Below are 24,194 nucleotides of genomic sequence, written 5' to 3'. Positions count from 1 at the left end.
CACGCTCTTGTTTTCTGGTGATGCCGCACCTCCTGAAGGTCGATCAAAGCACAGCTTCTCCATTTAAAGATTGACCTATGACCCTACAGTCGTCCTCTTTATGTCAAAATGTTGATCAAAGCTGGTATGGACGACGTTCCGGATGGAATTTCATGAATGGGAATGGCACACATGTGACACACTAAGGATGTCTGACATGATTCTGCTGCCATAATTGTGCACTTTTTTTTAATGTTCATCCATTCATTTTCTTAGCCGCTTATCCTCACAAGGGTGCCAGGGAATGCTGGAGCCTATCCCAGCTGTCAACAGGCAGGAAGCGGGGTACACCCTGAACTGGTTGCCAGCCAATCGCAGGACACGTCGAGAAAAACAGTTGCACTCACAATCACACCTTGGGGCAATTTAAAGTGTCCAATTAATGTCGCATGTTTTTGGGATGTGGGAGGAAACCGGAGTGCCTGGAGAAAACCAACGCAGGCACGGGGAAAACATTCAAACTCCACACAGGCAGGTCTGGGATTGAACCTGGGACCTCAGAACTGTGAGGCCAACACTTTCCAGCTACTCCACTGTGCCACAATGACAGATATTTTTGTTTTTAAAAAAAAAGTAGAGGTAACCACACAACACATCAATGTTATTTTCAATTCAATTTCTTTTAATATAATCTTATTTACAGTATTTTTCATAAATGTTTTAATACATAGTAAGTTTCAATACTCTTGCATCATACACAGTGAAGTCAGAACCTAAAAAAAACGCAGATTGAAACTCTTCTGCTTAACAGTCATCAATCTACAGTAAAGCCTGATATTTTCCACATTTCTCACTCAAGAGTTAGATTTGTTATTAATTCATTCACATCTGTGGAGGACCGGTTAAAGCGTTTGTTCATTCATGGCTGCCTTGAGGTTAATGACCGCTCGACAAAGAGCTGGAGAAACAATATGGACAGAGAAACGTCAGGGTTGCCCAAGGGGAACATTCGCCAAGTTATTAAAACAAGAGTTTTTACTGAACGGGTCACATAAAGCCGACTCTTCCTTTCCATTTCCTTGGCTCATTTTGAAAATTCGTAACGCTGCGCCACCTGACCTCTCAGGAGAGCAAAATTTTAAAATCAAGACTTGGAAGATTGTTCCCTTTCACCTCAATAAACATACCATGGTATTCATAGTGTACACACAGTCAAGAATGTTTGCATTAGTATGCATGTTAAAAAAAACTAAAATAAAGAAATTAATCCAAACCCACTTTGTGGATTACTATGAATTGGAAGTGAATTGACCCATGAACTCTGCGAAAAGGGATGAACAGATTAGTGTGAGCTCCTTGCAGAGCATATAGCAGCTTGGTCAGTAATCACTTAGTAATAAATAATCAAACATAAAGAGTGGATCAGAGTGGTCGCAGGTACATATAAACAGAACAGACACAAACGTAATCTAACAGAGCGGGCTCATTTGATCGTTTGAACAAAAGAATCAGCTGGCGCGCGCCGTCTCGCGGGCACACGCGCGTAGACGCGCGTTCGGGTACGCGACGGTGGTCGAAAAGTGAACGCGTGAGTAAAGGTCAGTCGATCGGGATGTCACACAGTCGGTAAGCTTTGTTCTCCGTCCAGACGTCATCGCACCGTGTTTGTTTGCAGGCTCATGATTGGTGACGAGTTCGCTGTGGCTGTAGACATTCCAAGGAGTTGACATCATAGCTTCTTAAAACTGAAAAGATAAAAAATGCTTCTTCAAAACATCAGAATTTTTTTTAACCCCCCCCCCCCCCTCCATTTGTCTTCCATGCTGTGCTTCCTCCTCTTAACTGCCAACGTTTCGGGCAGGAACGGGCCATCCGGCGGACTCTGTGCATATTCCATGTTCTGTGCATGTTGTGTACATTTTTTTCAAAAAAAAGTCAAAGAGTTGAACGCAAGTGCAAGCACGAGTGGGCCCGTGTGGACGTCGGTTTGGTTGTCGGGTTTTTCACTCCACAGCGAAGCCACATGTCTCCTCCACGGCAGTCAGCAGTTTCTCGTAAAGTTTCTCGTAAGACTCGTAGGGGGGGATGTCTATCCTGTTAAAACTAGTCACAGGGAGAGATGGTTAGACCAACAAAAGTGGGACCGCTTTTATAAATAAAAAGGTTATTTGTTGTTTCTTTACCATGTGTGTGCCTTCGGCAAGTTGTCAGTGTTGGCGTCTATCAAATGGATGGTAAAAAGTCTTGGTCCTGCAGAACCTGTAGAGCCTTACACACATACATTCTAGTTATCACTGCTCTATTGTACTACACAGAACAAGAGTTGATAGAGTTCCATTATTACTATTTTGATTCGACTAATTATATAGCAGTTTAGAAAAATGTATTTTTGTAATTTCCAACCACTGTGCTGCAGCATATTAGTATGCACTGAGATATACTGAGGTGTGCTGTGGAAAATTATCTGGTTTCACTTAACAGGTCTTAAATGATTTATCTATACACCACAAATAACACACCTATGTTCATTTATCTTTGCCAGCAACACAGTGAAGAAAATAAGTATGTGAACACCCTGCTATATTGCAAGATCTCCCATTTAGAAATCATGGGGGGGTCTGAAATTTTCATCGTAGGTGCATGTCATGATATGCTTATTACGGAGCCACTCCTTGGTTTTCCCGGCTGTGTGCTTCGGGTCATTGTCATGTTGAAAGACCTACCTACGACCCAGCTTCAATGCTCTGACTGAGGGAGAGGGGTCGTTCCCCAAAATCTCGCAATACATGGCCGCGGTCATCCTCTCCTTAATACAGTGCAGTCGCCCTGTTTCATGTGCAGAAAAACACCCCAAAGGATGATGCTACCATTCCCATGCTACACAGTAGGGATTGTGTTCTTGGGATCATTCGTCTTCCTCCAAACACAGTTAGTGGAATTATGACCAAAAAGTTTTAGACAGGTGTTCAAATACTTATTTGCAGCTGTATCACACAAATTGTTAAAAAAAAAAAAAATCATACATTGTGATTTCTGGATTTTTCTTTTTAGATTATCTCTCTCACAGTGCACCTATGATGAAAATTCCAGACACCTTCATGATTTCTAAGTGGGAGAACTAGCAAAATAGCAGGGTGTTCAAATACTTATTTTCTTCACTGTATATAGTGACAGGCAAAACAATAACTTTCCCTTCCACTAGATGGTAGAAGTTAATCCATGTATCTGCATTTTGCCCATCAGAAAAATAGCTTTGTTTGAACTAAACAAGGCCCAGATTTCACAGTTAGAAAATTTCCAAGTAAATTGAGATCATTATTTGCATGGTTATAATTTTTGTGACATTTGTTTGGTGGTGTGCTGTGATATTTTTCCCATGTAAAATACAGTATGTGCCTTGGCCTCGATAAAGGTTGACAAACACTGGAAATGGCCATTTCAGGTGCCTTGTGTCTCCTTGTAAGAAGTGCAAACCTCATTAAAATGTAATGAAATAACCTTTAATCATTGGCTATGTCTGCATTAATAGATTGAATAGACAATTAGGAAAGGATTATGTGTCCGACTGAACCGGTGCATGACCCACCCTGCAGTGCTTTGAAGCCCTGTAAAGGGACCCGGGTGGAGCCCGTGACAAATTGCAGCAAGCGTCCTCTCCTCTCCTCACTGAACGCCTCCACCGCCTGCCAGAACCACCGCACCACGTTGCTCTCACTTGTACAGTGCTTAAGGCGCGTGTTGGTCTTCCAGTCAGCCAAGTCGATTTTCCCCAATCCGCCGATGATCAGCTAAATTACGGGAAGCGGAGAAAGAAAAAGCCTTCATGAACATCAGAAATGAAAAGGGAAAGTCAGTTACTAGAAAGAAAGTACCCTTTAAAAATACGTACCTCAAGTTCTTTATGGTCGAAAGGTTTGAGGAGATGTTGGGGGATAAGCTCACTAAATCCCTTCTGGAGTGCCAGAAACTGGGCTTCAATTCCTCGCATAAACCTCCAGTTCACATAAAGCCTGAAAATCAACAATTAGAAGGCATTTTTGCTGAGTCTGTGAAATCAAGATATAATCTCTTATAGACAATAATCAGTAATGTGAAAAGTGAAGTAGGAAGTAGGGATTGAATGATGAGACTTTTTGTGGTTGAGTTGAAGTCATTTTGCAGCATATGGCAGCAATATAGACTAACAGAAATGTCGTAAAGCTACACAGATGTTCCCCTGTTACTGAGTGGTGAATTATACAACTTCCAAGATGAATAAAGTTCTCTTAATCACACAGTTGTTGCCCACGTATACTAGACCTAACATTTTGGGGACGACGATGGAAGTGCACGTTGCAGCGTTGCACTTCTTCCTTGCCACCAATTCCTGAGTTTCTCTGCTGCTCGCATGAATCTTTAAAAACTAGCGGAGTTTGGAATAGTAGAAGCTAGCTAAGATAACCACTATTTTCGCTCACAAAAAGCTTATTTTTGTATTCTCCAGCCTCGGTGGAGGTATGAATACTGTGTTGCCTTGTCGGCCGGACAATGGACCTTTCTGACCTGTCAATCACTTGTAAAATAACAGCCAATCAGATAGCCACATTGTCTTAACCCCTGGCTTGACACGCCCCTACTGCCATATTTTCCCACAAGCAATACTGGTTGTCAGTACCGCGCTTGGAAAAGTTAATGTTACGAAGAAAATGGTCCTCAGATGCGCTTGCGGAACGTGCAATTCTGGTGAAAGATATCCTGCTAGGTTACAAGGGGCCCGGTTGATTCAATTTCCAAAGCCTAAAACACCGTTGACGAAGTGTCAAGAACAACTTTCACTTTTTTATTGTATCACTGACCTCCCGAATGAAGTGCGTAATGTTTTATGCCGAAGAGTCGGGGTTAGGGATATGTAAATGCACCATGTCATGCAAGAGAAATGTCTATTTGCCCATTTGTATCACATCAGACTTTTGGGTTTGATTACGAGCCAAGTCAAATGAATACACCCACTCACTTATAACGACTACAATGATATTACTCATGATCTTTCCAAGCAAAAAGTACATGCGCGGTACGATTCCACTATTTTATCCTGTATGATTTTAATATGAAGTTTGTGAGGCGTCAAACGTTTTTGCATCGATCCCCAACATTTCGCTGTAACTCTGGCATTGTGTCCTGCTCCGTCCAAAATCTTAATTCCATATACATATACTTGCATGAAATAGTTGAGACCTCTCTGTAGAACTCTCTTGGACAAGTCTGACGCATTTGGCAAAAAACATAACCCAATGTTATCTGGTATACACAATAGAGAATCGACTTCAAACCTGTTCTGTTCAGTCGGCATTTTGCATGTGAGCAGTAAAGCTTGTGGGCCATGGCAACTGTAGCTAAGGGGGTGGAACTAAAGATCACCAGTCGGAAAGGTCCATTGGCTGTTCCGCAGAGCGTTCTAGGGCAGCCGACAGGCGTAATCCAATTGAGAGATGATACGTCAAAAAGTACACCATTAGCGATTCATCGACTCCAGACTCAAAGGAGTATTAAAGTCAACTTGTCGACTAATTGGTTGATCCCCGAGTAGGAAGTATGCTTCTTGACACTGTCATTACCTGACATATTCCTTCTTGTTCTCCTCAGTAACAGGGATGTTACGGCCATTAGGTTTGAGTTCATGTTGTAGGAACTTTCCAAAGGCATTATGCTCCACACAGAATGTGTGGTCCAGGACCGAAGTGATGTCGTTCTCTCTGCAGACATCATAAAAAAAAACACACACACACACACAATTAGTCGTATCATGAGTGCAACACTGTAGCAGAATTTACTTTTGCTTCCCTTTTACTTCATAAATCCATTATCATTGTAAGAACAAAATCATTTCTGATGTATCGATTTTGTTGGCGAAGGGATGGTGGTGACTGGTTAGCATCTGGTTCACAGTTCTGAGGACCGGTGTAACGGTCTGTGCCCTCCCCCGTGCTGAAAAGTCTTGTGATCAATGCGCATGCGTTACTAACAGAGGAACTCTGGGTACGTAGCCGACGCTTACTGGGAAATCCCCCGCTCTCATTCCTCCTCCTCCTTCTTCTACATAGAGGAAGCTAACATACATTATATCCTAACCCTAACCTTAAAACAAACGGCTTTCTGAGACGTCCATAGTGTTATGTGTGAATTTAGACTAACGTCCCCTTTGTTCAAACCAGCAAAATGTGACAAGGCAGTTGTAATGTGTTTCTGATACTTTAATCTCACACTCATCAACACAACACAAACACGATAAAATAGAAACACAAAATAGGCGTTCAAGAACAGAGTAGTTGAGCCACAACGGCGAATAGTCACCAGTGTTGAACGAGTGTTCCTGAACAAGCAAATGTTCATCACAGCGGGTATTCCAAGTTAGTGTTCCAAGTAGCGTAGTTTCCCAGAGCAGCGGTGAAAAGAAGACTCCTTGTCCGTCTTTCTCGTCCTTATATAGGCACTCCTCCGAAACATTAGCGAACATGAACACTCGGCGACAAGTTGTCGAATGGCACACGTTGAAGCATGGATGGGGATGTTTCAGACTGGCCGGAAGTTTACAAAAGATATGCGCATGCGCATTAATATACGCGCATGCATGTTAATCACAAGAAGACTTTTCAGCACTGGGAGCGCTCAGACCATCACACATGGACTCAAATCCCGGTCTCGCCTGTGTGGAGTTTGCATGTGTGATATTCTCCCGGTGTTCCGGTTTCCTCCCACATCCCCAAAACATGTGTGGTAGGTTGATTGAAGCCTCTCACTTAGCAGCAGTTGTGAATGAGAGTGTTTTTGTGTGCGCTCTGTGATTGGGAGGGGACCAGTCCAGGGTGTACCCCGCCTCACACCTAAAGATAGCTGGGATATCACCTGCAATGCTAGTGAGGATGAGCAGAAAATGGATGATTGGATGATTTTGTTGCCGTAGTGATTTTCTGTTGCAGATCCCGATATTTAATTATAAATTATCAGCTCTGGCTAGTTTATGAATTGCTTGACAAAAAGCATGTTGTCAATGATTACAATCCACTAGAGCCATTCTACTGTTTGGTTGAACTTTTGTCCCTGCTGACATTGACACGCACAAAGCAAATGTACCAAAATGAATTCCGTAATAAAAAGCCGACTCGTGTGCAGGAGCTCTAACTTACAATATCCAGATGAGACTCTTGTGCAACTCTGGGTCGGTGGTCTCCAGGTCATTGAGCTGAATGGGTTTGCCGAGCAGCTGTTTGTAGAAGGGCAGCGTGAAGCTCCCGTTGATGTAGTGACCATGAAAAACTGCCAGCCCCATTACGCGGCCCACAAAGTGGAAATATGATAGGTGATCCTGGAATATGAGCAGATACATTGTATGTACTGTATAAATTGTGAGGTCAACTGTGAAGTGTTGCGTGTGTTTTCGGAATACTCACTGGGTTAATGGAGGAGTCGGGGTTGATCTGTAATGTGTAGATATTGTCAGTGGAGTATTGGAAGAGGCCGTAATAAGGGTTCAACATTTCATGACACAGCAGGTACAGCCACTCCCTACAGAGAACAACTACAATGTTATGCGGCTCAAATTCATTCAAACGACAAAAAAAAACCCACTAAGAAGCATAACATTTGTTTCATCATGCTGGTCTCTATGGTTAATTAATTTTTATGGATTGTCCTCATAACCGCGTACCACCTTTGTGAACATGGGCATACAGTAACTGTAACCATGAGTACCTTGCTTCCAAAACTGGTATAAATAGAAATTCACCTGGCCACGCCGCCGTAGTCCAGGCCTTCCTCCCCTCTGAATTTAACCATGAGACGCTTCTTCAGATCTTTGGGCCTCATCTTCATTATCTGCCGATACGACTCCTAACACATCAGACGTGAACAATCTTGATTATTATCTTAAAAAAAACACTAAAACAGTAATATATGTGTGTTACATGTGTCCAAACAAGGGGTCTGCAATCCATTTTTGTGCACTGAAAAAAGTATCATAAACTTGTCTCTGTTTTTTTAATCCATTTTGTTTAATATTTTAGACTGCTTGTTTCAAGTGAACATGAAAAGAAACGGGTTAAACTTTCCAGATACACTAAATGAATCATTTCTATGTCATCAATGCTAAAGCTAAAATAAACTGCGATGCATTAGTGTAATTGTTTGAAATTACCCCGTGTTTATTATTTTGTGTGGCAGGCCACATTGTAGTTGTGGTTTTCTCCAGACAGCGGTTATTAAAATCATACAAATGAATGATCACCTTATCATACATTTCCATATACACATTGACAGAACATTTCATTGCCATTGTATAAGTAATTGAAAATATTGACAAACAAATATTAGTATACAACTATTCTTAATTGAAGTTATGCCAAAAAAGGGATTTGTTGAAAAAAAAAATGTAATAACTGTAAAAAGGTTAGGGAAAAAAATTACTTTGATCCACATTTTCTTCCAAAATTAACACAACAAATCCGTTTAGCAAGAAACATGAAGACATGGCCACAAAAAATGACGTAATGGGCAGCATATGCCCCTAAGGCTTTGAGTTAGATGGAAATTTGTAGTCTAAATGAATTCTCGTACTAAGAAAGCTACCGACTAGGGGCACGTGATTGTTTGACCGTCAGTGCTCTTTTCTAGCCTATCTGCACGCACAATATCCAACGCCAATCATATGATGGGTGTGTGTACCGTCAGTAACTAAGAAAATAACGAAGGACAACGGTGCCCACCTCAAATATCTCTTCACGAGATACCTCGATGCGACAGTGTCCCGCTTGGGGCTGCTGCAGGGAAAGCTCGTGACGTAGCAGCTTCAGTTTATGGACCAAATCTCTTTCATAGCGCGCCGCCACATCCCCGTCACCACCGACACCACCGCCCATTCCACCAACTCCGCCCTCCTCAACCCCCACATCCATCTGGGGGGGTTGTGAGGATTCCTTCACTTGGGATTGCTGGCTGAAGGTGGGAAGACAAAACAATTTTGATAAATGAACAAAATTCCACAAAATCCATGAAATAAAGATCTATGTTTGTGCTGAATTATGGGGGCATGCACACACAGCAGCTAAATCTACTATAAGACCACATTTCCATAAAATCAAACATTTATTAGGTCATGTTCAGATTCAATGCGAGTTCCGCATTGAAGCAGTGAGATTAACAACAGATTAGTGTTGAAACTGTTTCTTTTTCCCCATGTGTTGGGGATATCGCCCATCGAGGAGCAAACCTCCACGGGGTGGCATTTATCGAAGTATTCCGAGCATGCCGGTACCTGATGATGGTATGTAGACGGGGGTCTGTGAACTGTGTGGTTCGGTTATTGTGGTCCACAAAGTAAATGCGTCCGGACACGGTGCTTCGGACCTCCCAGCCCACTGGCAAGGGACCAAGCTCCTCACAGCTTACACTGGCCAGGTCCCTGCACCAGCAACACACAAGCACACACAAGTCAGGATAGGAAACTCCAACACAATGTGTTACGCCTTCCAGCGCTAAACACCACTGACCTTACGTACTCTTTGCTTTTTACATGTCGCACTGACCTCAACTCAGATCCCACTCTCTAATGCAGGGGTGCCCATACTTTTTTACCCCAAGATCTACTGTTCAAGCAGCCAGCCTCTCGCGAGCTACCTACGTAGTTATGTTATCAATGTTTTGTGATATATTATACTATATATAAAAATATATGTATATTTAAAATATAGAATTAGCTTTTTGTGCACTATATTGTCTGTGCTTTCATCCTTGATCAGGCTGTGCCAAGGTTGAATTTTAAAATTAAACACCATCTGATCCTGAACTTTCTACTTTGGCTTCAGACCAGACCTTTCCCACTCAAAAAGAGAACATCTCGTCCAGTTTAACCACTTTTTCTTCGATTATTCACATATTCTGACAGTCATTGCATCTTAAAACAACAGCATTTCATTTTAACTTTCTCCATTAATGTCAAAAGTAAACATAAGCAGAATGCCTAACTCGTCTTTGCTCTACGTTGCCCAGACTGTTTTGCTAACTAAAGCAGCGGTGCTGGACGCTTTCATTATAAAACACATTCTTGGGCTGCGTAAGTTCTGTAACATTAGTAATTATGAGTGTACGTCTTTAAGGAAGCGGGGGTAAGGTAAACTAGGAAAAAGAGAGTGTGGCGGAGCAGCAGTCGTTGTTAGAGAAAGTTCCGTGTGCTGCCTAAAAGAAGCCAGTGGCTTCTTCTTTTCATTTTTTACAGTACGGATGTGAATTGTGCGATTGGACGTATCAACCAGTCATCCCTCACACATTAAATCACATTGCAAAATGCCAAAAACTGAATAGCTGTATGTTATACTTTCAATTTGCATTGGATTTTTTTTTTGGCGTGCAACGCAGAATATCTGCGAAGAGACTGCATAAGCGGTGCACAATTGCGCATGTGCACAGTTTAGAGGGAATACTGCCTGACGTTTTTTTTTCCGCGATCAACCAAGGCTGCATCGCAATCGACCGGTCGATCACGATCGACGTATTGAGTCCCTGGTATAATGCATGAATTTTTAGCATATGATTTGTATTGATTTTCATGTTTAGGTATTACTTCCTTTTTTCAAAAGTAATACATTTAGACTTCTTAATAACACTAGTGATTGCAGTTTTTAGTTTATTTGGAACCAAATACAGGGCTTATTGTGAGCAAAAAAAAAAAAAAAAAAAAAGATACAACATATGATGCATGGTGTGAACACTTTACACAGAATGAGCAAAAGCACAAATGCGTGATGCGAGTCACTGTCAAGACTGTTCATAAAACCGAAGTACTGTATAGTGTTTGAAGCGAAGCAATATCCATCAATCGATTTTCTTAGCTGCTTATCCTCACAAGGGTTGTGCGGAGTGCTGGAGACTATCCTGGATGTCAATGGGCAGGAGGCGGGGTACACCCTGAACTGATTGCCAGCCAATCGCAGGGCACATCGAGACAAACATCTGCACTCACAATCACACCTAGGGGGAATTAGAGTGTCCAATTAATGTTGCATGTTTTTGGGATGTGGGAGGAAACCGGAGTGTCCGGAGGAAACCCACGCAGGCACGGGGGGAACATGCAAACTCCACACAGGCGGGGGCAGGATTGAACCGGGGATCTCAGAACTGTGAGGACAACGCTTAACCAGCTGAGCCACCGTGTCGCCACTAAGCAATATTTGTTCCAAAATATTGTTCTTAAACAGAATTGTTCATCAACCGTTGTGTTTGTGAGCTGAGGCTCCACAGTATGTGGGAATCGTACCTTGGTATCCGAGGGTCATGCCAAGTGCTGACACCTGTCTGTGTGTGAAGGAAGTACACCTGGCCCTGCACTGTTGTTCGCTGCTCTGTTTGAGAAGGAACACATGAGAATATGACGAGTCAATGAGGAATTTGGTTGTGAGAGTGACAAGATAAGAGATATGTTTTACTGACCATATCCTTCAGGCAGGTCAGGCGGTTGGTGCCCGTGAGGTCTGTTCTGAGGGGTGTGGCCATGGCCTCGGGAATCCTGCCCCCGAATTCGCTGGGACTGAAGACGGTTTTCTTGACTGGGTGAGTCGAGACGGCAGTTCCCGCCACCCGCGGCACCAGTGGGGTCGGAATAAGGCAGCGGTTCTTCACTGAAACATCCCTCTAACACAGGCCTACACAAAGAGTCAAACACATGAACACACAAAATGTTATTGAAATATCACGACTTACACCAAACTGGGAATGTTCAATGTCCACGAAACAGGTCAAATTTCATAAACGGGTAAATATGTAAAACTAGATTTTATCCCACTGGACATATTCTGGAAATTCTCATTAATTCTGATACCATGCAGTTGAAAGTTCATTTATACATGTTATATATATTTGCTTGACCTTGTGGGGGAAGTTGGTAAATTACAATATCATCATTGCGTCAAGAAACTCCGTCCGTGTATCCAAGTAGAAGAGAGTAATAGATATTTTCATCCTCGAGGGTCACAATTTGATGTTGAGATGATAAACATTTGGTGGCACACTCACCCATCATTTTCTAATAGACCTCGACAGTCCACCACAGGGCCTCCGCTACCTATGCGGTCTCGTGTCTGCAGGCTCACTGGAAAAAAAACAAAAGAGGAATTTTGATTTAAATGTCAGACCATGAATATTTTGGCCTGACTTTACATGCGGAAAGACCAAAGAAGAACTAATATTGCATTTGTGCGCAGCCTCACCTACAATCTGTCCCCGCACTGCGTCACTGTCTGAGGGGTTCAGTTTACAAAGATCTAGCCGCTGGTCTGGAGGGAGACATAAAACGACACATTGCTTGGTTTTCTATTCCACATGCCGCATTCATGCAGCGTTTTTGTACAAGCAGCTTTATGAAGAGAAGAGAGCCCTTACATCCCGTGTCTTTTAGTCTGCTGATGGCGTTTGAAAGAAGTCTAATGCACCCTAAGAAGCCTGCCCCTTGCCGTTTATGGATCTTCTTGTGGTTCCATATACTGATGGTGATCGAGTCTGCTTTTCCAATGTAGCTGAAAAAAAAAAACACATCATGCTATTTTTTTTGGGCAGGATCATACATTGCAACAAACAACACGACCTATAATAAATAACCTAACATCAGCACAATGTACAAGAGGAAGTTTGAAGTGTCTCACCGAGAGAAACACATATGTAAACTGTGCAAACCACACCCACGGGTGACAAGTGACAGAAAATCATGTGATTGCTGAAGCAGAACTAGTAGGACGCAGTGAGAACAGGCTAGCTCACTCGCAGTCTATAAGAGTTGTTGCGTGTGGGCAAAGGGATTACTTACAGGTCGTAGTGCTGATTCCATTTGGGGTCCAGTGTGCTCTTGACTGTGTCTGTCGAGTGGCATTGACCTGATCCGTCCACCACAACCTTGGCAAAAGGATCGGGGAGACCTGCGTATCAAATGTTATCTGTTACCATCTAACCGAGTGGGTCTCAAATGTTTTACACCCAAAAAAATATGTAGCGCTCCAGTAGCAACATCGTGATCAACATAAAAGAATACAGTCGTCCCATGTCTTCAGAAAAAAAATAAATAAGCAGACATTTTTTCTTAAAAAGTACCTTTAATATTATAAGTCACTGTAACATTATGCATAGTTATGGAGTTAAATCCAGAAAAGAAAAACAAAATATCAATTCAACACAAATCGTAACAAAATACAGTGAAGAAAATAAGAATTTGAACACCCTGCTACATTGCATGTTCTCCCACTTAGAAATCATGGAGGGGTCTGAAATTTTCATCGTAGGTGCATATCCACTGTGAGAGAGATAATCTAAAAAGAAAAATCCAGAAATCACCATGTATGATTTTTTTAACGATTTATCTGTGTGATACAGCTGCAAATAAGTATTTGAACACCTGACAAAACCAGTGATAATATTTGGTCCAGTAGCCTTTGTTTGCAATTACAGAGGTCAAACATTTCCTGTAGTTGTTCACCAGGTTTGCACACACTGCAGGAGGGATTTTGACCCAAACAGATCTTCTCTAGATCAGTCAGGTTTGTTGGCTGTCACTGAGAAACACGGAGTTTCAGGTCCCTCCAAAGATTATCTATTGGGTTTAGGTTTGGAGACTGGCTAAGCCATGCCAGGACCTTGATATGCTTCTTACGAAGCCACTCCTTGGTTTTCCCGGCTGTGTGCTTCGGGTCATTGTCATGTTGAAAGACCCAGCCACGACCCATCTTCAATGCTCTGACTGAGGGAAAGGGGTTGTTCCCCAAAATCTCACAATACATGGCCTCGGTCATCCTCTCCTTAATACAGTGCAGTCATCCTGTCCCATGTGCAGAAAAACACCCCCAAAGCATGATGCTACCACCCCCATGGTTCACAGTAGGGATGGTGTTCTTGGAATAGAACTCATCATTCGTCTTCCTCCAAACACAGTTCGTGGAATTATGACCAAAAAGTTCCATTTGGGTCTCATCTGACCACAAAACGTTCTTCCGATTACTCCTCTGTGTCATCCAAATGGTCATTGGCAAACTTAAGACGGGCCTTGACATGTCCTGGTTTAAGCAGAGGAACCTTCCGTGCCATGCATGATTTCAAACCTTGACGTCTTAGTGTATTACCAACATTCCCCTTGGAAACGGTGGTCTCAGCACTTTTCAGGTCATTGACCAAGTCCTGTCGTGTAGTCCTGGGCTGATTCCTCACCTTTCTAAGGATCATTGAGACCCCACGAGGTGATATCTTGCATGGGGCTTCACTACGATTGAGATTGACCAACATGTTCAGCTCTTAGTTCTTCCATTTTCTAATGATTGCTCCAACAGTGGACCTTTTTTCACCAAACTGCTTGGCAATTTCTCCACAGAACTTTCCAGCCGTGTGGAGTTGTACAATTTTGTCTCTGGTGTCTTTGGATAGCTCTTTGGTCTTGGCCATGTTCCAAGTTCGAGTCTTACTGATTTTATGGGGTGGACAGGTGTCCTTATGCAGCTAACGATCTGACACAGGTGAATCTGATACAGGATAAATCATGGAGTGGTTGTGGACTTTTAAGGCGGACAAACAGGTCAGAATTCTAGCTGATGGACAGGTGTTCAAATACTTATTTGCAGCTGTATCACACAAATGAATAGTTAAAAAAATCTTACATTGTGATTTCTGGATTTTTCTTTTTAGATTCTCTCTCTCACAGTGTACATGCACCTACGATGAGAATTTCAGAACCCTAGCATGATTTCTAAGTGGGAGAATTTGCAATATAGCAGGGTGTTCAAATACTTATTTTTCTTAACTGTAGGTGCTGCACAAAGAACCTCATTAAATCATCCACAGATCTAAAGATGTCAGCATGGCACAGCATTAATGCATATGAAAAACAAAAGAGTAACTTACGAAAGAAGTCTTTCTTTGCTAGGTTCTTGGCACATAATACTGTGGGAAAAGACAGAACACAATGAATATGGAGCACACACAAACATTCTAAATTGCGTAGGTTACCACAATGCATCCTGCTGTTCAGGAAAAAAAAAAAAAAAAAAAGAAAGTCTGCCTTAAAAGGACCTGTGATAAAACTTTAAAAAATAATGCAGAAGTATGGTGGTGGTGGTGGTGGTGGTGGGGGGGGGGGGGGTTGAGAGGAGATGCACACTCACACGGGCCACCCACAGTGAGAGTAGGACAGTCCATTCATTTATTTTACACTGTATACAGCTTGTAATGGTATTTAGCAGTGGATTATCTGATGCCCCAAAAAGTGGACACTGTCGGGGGCAGAAAAAAATGGTGGCGATGTTGTGGCCCCGAGCAATCTCATCAACTATTGATTGACAGACTGGTACTAATTGATTTGTGAAGCCTCCCCCCCCACCCCCGCATGGTTATCCTGCCTCTCTCTTCCAATTAAAAATGTGAAACGGTTTACTTTTGGCCCAGACGGCCGTTAAGGAAGTTAGTCGGCCGGAGGTTTAGGATGTGGTGACTGTGGTGGCGGAGATATGTCTGCTGTGTCCTCGTCTACTTCCTGTGAATAACCAGTGGAGAATGGCTGCAAAATGTCCTTCCCTTTTTCCTTGACTCACACATTCCACAGTGAGACATCACCACCAGAGAAGCGCAACTTAGAGACAAATAGAATCCCATTTCTTTATCTATCCTGAATCTGCTTACATTCCTTCTGTGTCACTGCTCAACTACCACCCACCCTCTTTACTCTTCCGTGCGTCTCCTGCCAGGAACGAGAGAGGGGCAAGATTTTTTACCCAATCTCAGACTTTGGTTCCCCCCCCCCCCCCCCCCCCCCCGGCTCTTCCTTGGAACTAAACGTGTGACGGGGCCTTTCTTAGCATTTCAGGAAATTCCTCTTTCTACCAAGGTCATGCCTGGTAAAGACACACACACACATGCACAGCTAGCCTCTCAGCTGGTTCTCTACTTCCCTACTGCTGCTTTTCCTTTTTGGCATTCAAGCCTGCTCTTTTTTAAGAGAACCTGGGAACCGGTGGGAGTCAGCAGTGGAAGAATCCTTTTCATCCGGTCTTGGGGGGAAACGAGGAGAAACATCACAAGAGCGCCGCAGAAGAAGTGAGCGACTGCTGCATGAAGGAATTCAAAAGCCACAATATGCTATTTCGGCACAACAAACCGCATGTTCTATATCCATGCGAGAATTTGACAGTTGAAACGAGCACACACAAAGCCATGTCACGTTTCCTGATCGCGACCCACAGAATAAGCCATGAAAGATCAAATATTACAATTTAGACAAGATTTTACTGTTTTAGAGCGGCCTGTGTTTGACACTGTCATCACTTGCTGTGACAATAGCGGGGAAAAAAAATCTGGATAAATCCTTGATAAAAAAAAATCACTAGCATCCGAACACATCAACGGGATTGCATGAACGCAGCCACACACAAAAAAATAGGTAGCTTCATTTATGTGCTTGTCCTCTTTTCAACGAGGATACATGTGTACATTTGCGGACAAGCTGCAGGCTCAAGCAAGGCCGTGAGAGGATTAGAGGTGCTTAGGTTGCCTACTAAATGTTGTCTCCCTCTCTCATTTCCTCACTTGCAAGCTACTTTGTGGGGGATTTTTATTCCTCCATTCTTGAGTCCCGAACAAATTTTTCATTATCTTTTTCCTTCATTGCTTCCTTTTCGACCGTGTCTTGTGAGTATCCCATGCCGAATGAGCCAATTGGCACACAATCCAAATACTTGGCATCCAAATCCAATAAGCACGCCTTGCCGAGCATGCAAACGTTCAGTTGACAATGTTTTGTGCAGTAAGCCCAAAAACTTCCCTCTTCGCTAGACAAAACAACACTTTGACCAAACCATGCTTTCGTTTTTCTTTTTTTTTGGCCTTAAATATTCACTGGTGTCACAAGAAACAAGAAAATGCCATGCATAGCTACATGGCCCACACTACATATGCATTGCTGTGTATGTTTCATTTTTCTTATCTTTAGTTTTATAGCATGTATTGCGTAACACTTTTCCCCTGTTATCCAATTGAGCTCATGTAATAAACATTTTGACAACCACCACGAGAGATTGTACATTGACATTTAAGTGAAACATTTGTGATACGATGACTTACACAAAAGATGAAATATCTTCACAGTGATCATTTTTACACATACTAATGTTACTGCAGAGTGATGTGTCACTCGTGTAGAAATAAGTCGGCGCGATGCTGGCAGGCAAACAGGAAAGACTGCGAAAAAGTGACCACCAACAAAGGGTAACTGAAAGGTTAAGTGTCATCCCTATAAACATTCTAAAATGTTATAAAAAGTTATTCACTTCAATGTCCATACGAAAAAATAAGTATGAGCGGAGAGCGCGTCATCCATGCGCAAAGTTGCGGAAGTCTCATTCGACATCCCAGTGGTCGCCATATTGGCTGTATCACCTGCCCGTGACGTCACTCCGGACATTCGCCATTGACAACACGCTGTGGCCCCAACTATGGGACACGCCCCTTCAGACACGGAAACTCTGTTCGAAGAAGACAAACATCTCACAATCGAGTCAAGTCTCCGATGCAATATTACCCTATTGTTTCGAGTCATATTTAGATGATATGTGGATTACATCTAACAACAGACTCCCAGACAGTATGTATGAGCCAGCCCGGCCGAAGCCGTGCACGTCTGCGAAGCACGGCTTGGCCGGCGGCTCGTCCGCCCATCTACTATGAGACACGGAAGCTCTTTTCAAAGAAGAGAACATCTCACAAGCCCTCACCGGGCGAGCCTGACGCGGAAGCCGTCCGACACGCACATCGTCACATTTAGCACCCCTGTCATACGTACGCGGATCTTTTGTCATGAGAGATGGATTACATGATCCCCCCCAAACTATTATTTTTTTTAGTAGCTGTATACACACCTACCTGTCATTTGGAACCCACAAAGGTCTCATCCTTTGCATCCGTGGGATCCATTTTTCACGACGAACCGGTTCTCTTGGAAAGGTAAATCCATCTTCTCGAGTGTTCGAGCAATATCCAGCAATGCAACGAGCCGGCATTTTGACTAACACAAAAGAACAATGAGCTACCTTCCCGCAGGTAAAACTAATAGCAACAAACGACTCCGCTTGAGCACGCTACTGCCTCCAACGTCACTTCCTGCTTCTTGTCGAAATCCCTCGAGAGGATTTTTATGGCGGGAGTTACAAAAAGTCATAGACGTCAAAATCATGTTTTGTGGCGAAAAAGCGAAGGGGTCCATACTGGCTGCCGTTTTTTCCATTAATAACATACTATAAATAATCCATTTCATAACACTTGACCTTTAAAAAACATACACATGCACATTTTGTTGTTTAATAAGGAAAATGTATTAAATCAATAAGCAGCAGTGGTATAACCGATTTTAAAAATATTTCATTGCTGCAGCCATTGTGTGAGAAGAATGCGAATTGCTAGTGCAAATTATGATCCCCAATTTTGACTTCCTTGCCAACAATCGGACTCTACTGAGTGAAACTATAACTATTACATTTATCATAGTCGATCATTCCCTCAGAACATGATGTTCATTATCCAAGGTTGTCTGCACTTTAAAACAAAGTAACAGCAATATGCTGTTGTCGTCATGGCATTGTGGGTATTTGCTCATCTTCGAAACGTGTAAAAATAACTCTGCAGTTACACTAGGCAGGATTGCCTTAGTTAAAACAAACTGGTGCAATGACTTCTGGTGCAGTAGTGAGCTACATGTGGTCAAGTGTGAATGCCATCATAATGGCTGACACCACTTCAAGAGGTTCCTGTTGCAAGTGACCTCTGGAGTAGGTGCGTTTGTTTCAGGTCAAGTATGAATACCGAAAGCTAAAAATTAAAACCCCACTAATAGACCTCGTGCACGCGACGTCACAGTTTTTCATGGCGCCATATTGCCGGTCAAACCTAGCTGCTCTGCAGTGCGGGAGCCGTTGAACCGGAGCAGATTTTTCAAATTCCCAGAGACTTGTTGTGCTGTCAGTTATCACAATCAACAACACAGTTCTTCAAAGATATCATTCTATAGAATACCAGCTGAAAAGACGAGAAAAGATTGATGGATTTCGGCAATTAAACGTGATGGATGGTGCCCAACGAAATACACACGCCTGTGTAGAGATCATTTCATTTCAGGTCGGAATTATTCTTGTCAATCTCAAATAAGAAAGAAGTATTCATAATCCCAAATTGACTCATTTGAGAACAATGCACATTTAAGAAAAAAAAAAAAACATCTGTTGCAGAGAGGTTTACGGTTAACGTGTGCCCGCGATATGCTTCCGTGTACGGCGGAGACGACTCCCTGTCCTAATTTTTTTTTCCCGGTCATAGTTAAAGAATGCAAGTTTGTGTGAAACCAGGGGTCATTTATTTAAATATTGGTATTTGTATTGAAAAAATCCGAGTGGGTCCGTCACTATGTGGGATTTATTCCTGATTGAGAAGAGATCCAGAAACTAAGTATTTGTATGCGTCCAGACTTTTATACGCTTTCAAACTTTTCTGTGTAAATCTCGACTACTTACTCATCAGATACATGTGTAGATCTAGTTGTCCAAGACAAGTGCAAGTGAATTAACAGTCCACTTTCTTATCAGCGAAAACATCGAATTCGGCATGAAATATGGCTCCTCTATGTCTCATTTTTCCGCGTACCTTCATTTATTATCGCCTTCAAAATGTTTAACAGTATCAGACAAAACTCTGAATGTCGTGCTATAAGACATATTTTCGTTTTGTTTCAACGGAATTAACTTGCAACAATGATCTGTTTGACTAGCAATATGGCGATGTCACATGATTTTATGACGTAGGTGCACAAGTGCTATAGACAACAGTCCACTTAAATAACTTTTAGCACACCGCACTCAAGACAAATGAGCACAATCGCTATAACAAATAGATGGTCTACACATGGGTTGGAAAAAAAAAATTATTTTAGCAAGCAGACACCATTTCCCCCCATCAAATAATATGCTATTAAAGCTTTCCAATCAAGTTGTGACCTCATGGACGTGCTTCAAACAGCGTGTTGTGTCAGCCCAGGAAGCACTAACTAAAACTGAGCATCCTTTGCAGGTGGACTGTGCAAAATCCTAATGAGTTGAAGATCTAGACCAATCAACCGAGGTGTTTCCTATTACTGCTATTGCTTTGACATTCTTAAAACCTCTTAGACACGCAAATGAGGGACGAATTCCAGGACCACGTACAATCGTCGACCATCAACCTGATGTGAAAGCAGCTAAGAGGAGGAGTACTTCATGAGTGGATAATATCAACATTACAGTACTGTGCTTGAGAAAAATTGAGCTATCAAATACCTCATCACTTGGGAAAATGAAAATGTCTATATTTCAGCCAAACAAGTGGCTCTCAGTGAAATATGTTACTCAAATCAGAGGGCCCAAGCCTTTGTGTCTGTCTCCCACCCACAGGCGCACAAACCTTGTGCTAATGTAGGCCAAACATCCCCTCTGCTCGACAGACTCAACAAAAACACATTGGCCAGCCAAAGACCATTACCGTGCCACTGGTTCATCGCACATTCCTCAGCCAACTAGAATACCCCTCATACCTGTAGGGGCGGCGCAGAGTCAGGGGGCAATAACCTTTGTTTGCATTCAAGCAGAAATAATGCGTGTCTGGCTCACACATACACTGATCACACTTTCTCTACTTTCTATCATCAGGGCTCAGTTGGCTGAGAATTGTCCAAAAAAAAGGTGTGATTTTGTTGGATTTCTGAGTTTGTGTCACAAAAGACTGCCAATTTACCAAGAGTGTCGAGTGACCATCACGAATACAGATGAGCTTTTTCGCCACCAGGCCTCAATAACAACAAAATTCTAGTCTAGAGACACGATTAAGTGCACCTCTCTGATTTATCTTTGTCAAAACATTTTGGTACAGCTCTTGATTTGGATACAGCGGTGGAAAGTCGTGCTCAGCAAGGCATTTCCACCTCAAACACGATCAGAAGCCATAACCTAACATGTACAACCTCTTCTTTTTATCGTTCCATGAAATTAAATTCATAGATTCAAAACAGCCTTTTCATTTTTTGCACTGTTTCCCTTGGCTGCCATGGCTTCCAGTACATGTACCGTATGTGGATGTTGGATTGCTTGTCCAATCGGAATATAGCTTCTATGCGATTTCATGTGAATCTAATCTGCCCAGGACCTTTACAAGACCTGACTGATGCACTTTAAACTACTGTATAACAGCAATGGGGCTGTCACTGTTTCTTTAGCAAATCAGATTTTCTAATTTCACCCCGATAGGGCCAGTGCACTAGTTCTCAATGATGTCAGCATATTTTCGTCCTCTGGTTGATCATACCAAACCTGTTAAAGCCAACTTCGGACTGGCATAACAATCATCTGCAACGATCTGCACATTTCCGGAGTGATTATCAGCCTCTCAGGTGAATATGATGTATTTCATTGAAACGTTTTATGTTTTTGTCAAGTTATTAGAGCAATATTAATACTGAACTGCTCCACATGATGTTTGTGATACAGTTGCATGTTGTTATATTGGCTTTTTGTATAGCATAAATGGTTTCTAAAATTGTGATGCAGTAATAGTGGTGGATTAAGTCCTTATTAAATGAAGGCCCGGATAACAAATACACAGCATGCGACCCATTGCATATTATGAGATTATTCTGTGTAGCTAACAAAGTGTCTACCGAGTGTGTATACATCAGCGGATTAGTGACTAGTGTCCTGTGGCATATCAGTCCACAAATTTATTTACAACAAATAATGCATCTTTGTTCATATACTGATTTTCAGGGGAATTAAATGATTTTCCAACTGATTGCAGAAGGTCCGTAAATAATCTTGTGTAACAGTGTACACTATCTGTGACGCCTTTGTTTGGCAGCGTGCCGTCACGTGAGATTGTTTCTAATGCAAAATATGTGCATTAAACCTCCAATTAAGACAATTCTTGGGTGTGATTGCTCAGTTGAGCATCAGGTGACCAAGGAGACTAGCCCTAGGCGCAGAGACATATTTCCATTTGAATGGAGGCCCCCGGGAGCCCATTGGGGTCACACCGGCTACAGTGAGTGGCCATTGTTTCGGCTGTGTCCCTGTCTCAGAGAGACTGCAGCACAGCAGAGCTCGAACGCCCAAAATGACTTTAAATGATGGAATTGTGCAGCCGAAATACAATTTAAAAAAAAAAAAGGGAGACACCGATAACTACTGCAGACTTGGCATTGTGATGTCTATCAATTATTATCATGATGAAACTCGCTGTCGCTACCGCCGGCTGTTAACATCAGGAAACTGATACATTGTGTTCTTATGCGGTTAAGTGTAAAGGTTACATTGGGGTGGTGGTTGGTTAGCCCCCCCAGATGGGCGTAACTAACGAGCAGCAGCGGTCAACGATAACTACAGCGTTAGAGCGAGCTAACAACGACAGGCTAGTGTTAATCATTAATTCATCACGTATTAATGGTTTTTTCAAGCGGCTGTGTTTCCAATGACCCCAGCGGCTAAGAATAGGCTGTTGGCTCGAGTGCAAGTTCCGCAGGACGGTGAATTATCTCTCGCAAGTGGACTGCTTTCTCGACTTTCCCTTGGGCAATTGGGGCTAGCAACGCGGCTAACAAGCTAGCACTTGTGCCTGTGTCTAGTGCACAAAAACCGGATGTTTAGGCAACAAGCAGACCTTCAAAGCTACTTCGTGTGGTCACACATAACAAACGATACCCCGCAGTGCACCGAAGGTCCAAATTCAAACATACAACGTGTGGGGGGGGGGTCTTACGGTCTCGATTATTTATTGATTTTTTTTTTAAATTATTATTATTACCTGTCAGTCGGATTTTGATGCTGGACCCGTTCCTCCGAGTCCCAGGATTCGACATCCCTCCGTGAGAGAGAGAGAAAAAAAAAAAAGCGATCCGACAAATCTCCCCTTCGGGTCTCCGAAGAGAGACCGTTCGACGACTCAGTCGGACGGAGAATGTCTTCAGATGACAAACACGCGGTTTGTTTTTCGGTTCTTCATGGGTGCGAACGTTTTATTTCATCGCAAAGTCCTGCGCTTCTTTGAAATCCAACAACAGCGGAGAACATTTTCGGGCAGGCTCAAGCACGTCATGACGTCATAGTCTTCACTGTGCAGCCGTAGGTGCTCGCGTCCGGTGGGCGTGTCCGTGGAAGTCCCTGCACAAAAGTAACATTCTTTTTCTCTTATTTTTGGATTTGCCCTGCTAATAAATGCTATTATGTATTTATCATTCACCATAACTTATCATGCTCGCCAGTTATCATAAAAAACATCTTTAAAATGAACTGAAGACAACACCAGACCATTGAAACTGGATTTTGTTGTGTTCCTCTGATGGTTCCAAAGCACAATAAATCTGATTCAGTTTCATATTTTCTCTTTTAAATTGACGGATGTTGAGGTTTGAAGCGTGTATGATGCATACGAATACAAAGCAAAACACCAGGAAGAAGTTGAAACAAAATTTGTTCTTAATTTAATGCTCGATAACAATGTTTGCAAACATATTTTACTTTAAAAACTTTGCTCAGTACAGTCACCCCAAATATCACAAAGGAACTATTTACAGTGGACAGCGCTATTTGGAGGGGAAAATTAGAAAAATCATGCACGTAATTGGCAGACCTGAGTTTTGCATATTTTTTAACCTAAAAAAAAATGGAACTAAACTGCCAACAAGTGTTTTCAGGATTGTTCCCCTAATTAAAACAAAGAGAAAAACAAACAAATAACTAAATAAATAAACAAATAAAAATGAGACAAAAATTTGAACAAAAAAATCTGTAGGTGGCAAAACGCAAGTATATGTAAACAGTGGACACCCTCTATTTGTGAGGGATAGTGAACAGGCCCAACTCTGAATAGCAAAAATCTTTCAATAATTCACAACCAGTATTTATTCCATTGAAAAAAAATCCTCCAAATTATTTAATAAGCAGTCCTATTATTTATTTACAGTGCTGTAATGAATTTAGTGTATTTCATGAAAAATGAGGGTTGGTTGCGACCCCACAAAAAGTAAAGAAAAAAAAATTGGGAAAAAAAAACAAGAACAGCTGAATCTGTGGGTGCCAAACTGCTAAAATACGGGGGTCCACTACAGACTGAAAAATCAATTTTCACAGAAATGTACTTCTTAATGTGAAATCTGAGCC

The 24,194-nt window shown here is 42.3% G+C and overlaps 1 protein-coding gene across 2 annotated transcripts; it reads right to left on the bottom strand.

Moving 5' to 3' along the window:
* Positions 1-664: 664 nt before the first annotated feature.
* On the bottom strand, positions 665-23,122 carry smurf1 (SMAD specific E3 ubiquitin protein ligase 1). Of its 2 annotated transcripts, none has more exons than XM_061846647.1 (18): positions 22,840-23,122; positions 14,881-14,919; positions 12,806-12,914; positions 12,385-12,518; positions 12,213-12,278; positions 12,019-12,094; positions 11,437-11,648; positions 11,264-11,348; positions 9,266-9,412; positions 8,718-8,946; positions 7,742-7,845; positions 7,407-7,521; positions 7,143-7,321; positions 5,574-5,711; positions 3,869-3,989; positions 3,566-3,767; positions 2,163-2,247; positions 665-2,082 (listed from the first exon to the last, which is right to left on the bottom strand). In XM_061846647.1, exons 1-18 carry the CDS (start codon positions 22,892-22,894, stop codon positions 1,983-1,985), a joined length of 2,196 nt encoding a protein of 731 aa, XP_061702631.1. In that variant the 5' UTR covers positions 22,895-23,122; the 3' UTR covers positions 665-1,982. The 2 variants fall into 2 exon arrangements, with proteins under 2 accessions (XP_061702631.1, XP_061702633.1); XM_061846649.1 differs by having other exon boundaries at positions 2,163-2,238.
* Between the last annotated feature and the right edge of the window lie 1,072 nt (positions 23,123-24,194).

Source organism: Syngnathoides biaculeatus, chromosome 16 (assembly GCF_019802595.1).
Source record: "Syngnathoides biaculeatus isolate LvHL_M chromosome 16, ASM1980259v1, whole genome shotgun sequence".
Classification (NCBI taxonomy): domain Eukaryota; kingdom Metazoa; phylum Chordata; class Actinopteri; order Syngnathiformes; family Syngnathidae; genus Syngnathoides; species Syngnathoides biaculeatus.
Note: the sequence above shows the minus strand (reverse complement) of the source record. Positions and strands in the feature narration are given on the sequence as shown.

Excerpts from the sequence above, each read along its gene's own strand:
- smurf1 (XM_061846647.1), bottom strand. The coding sequence starts at position 22,894 with ATGTCGAATCCTGGGACTCGGAGGAACGGGTCCAGCATCAAAATCCGA. Across the intron at positions 12,519-12,805 it reads TGGAATCAGCACTACGACCT|CTACATTGGAAAAGCAGACT; the intron begins GTAAGTAATCCC and ends TTTTTTTTTCAG. Across the intron at positions 2,248-3,565 it reads GGGCTTCAAAGCACTGCAGG|GCTCTACAGGTTCTGCAGGA; the intron begins GTGGGTCATGCA and ends TATGTGTGTAAG.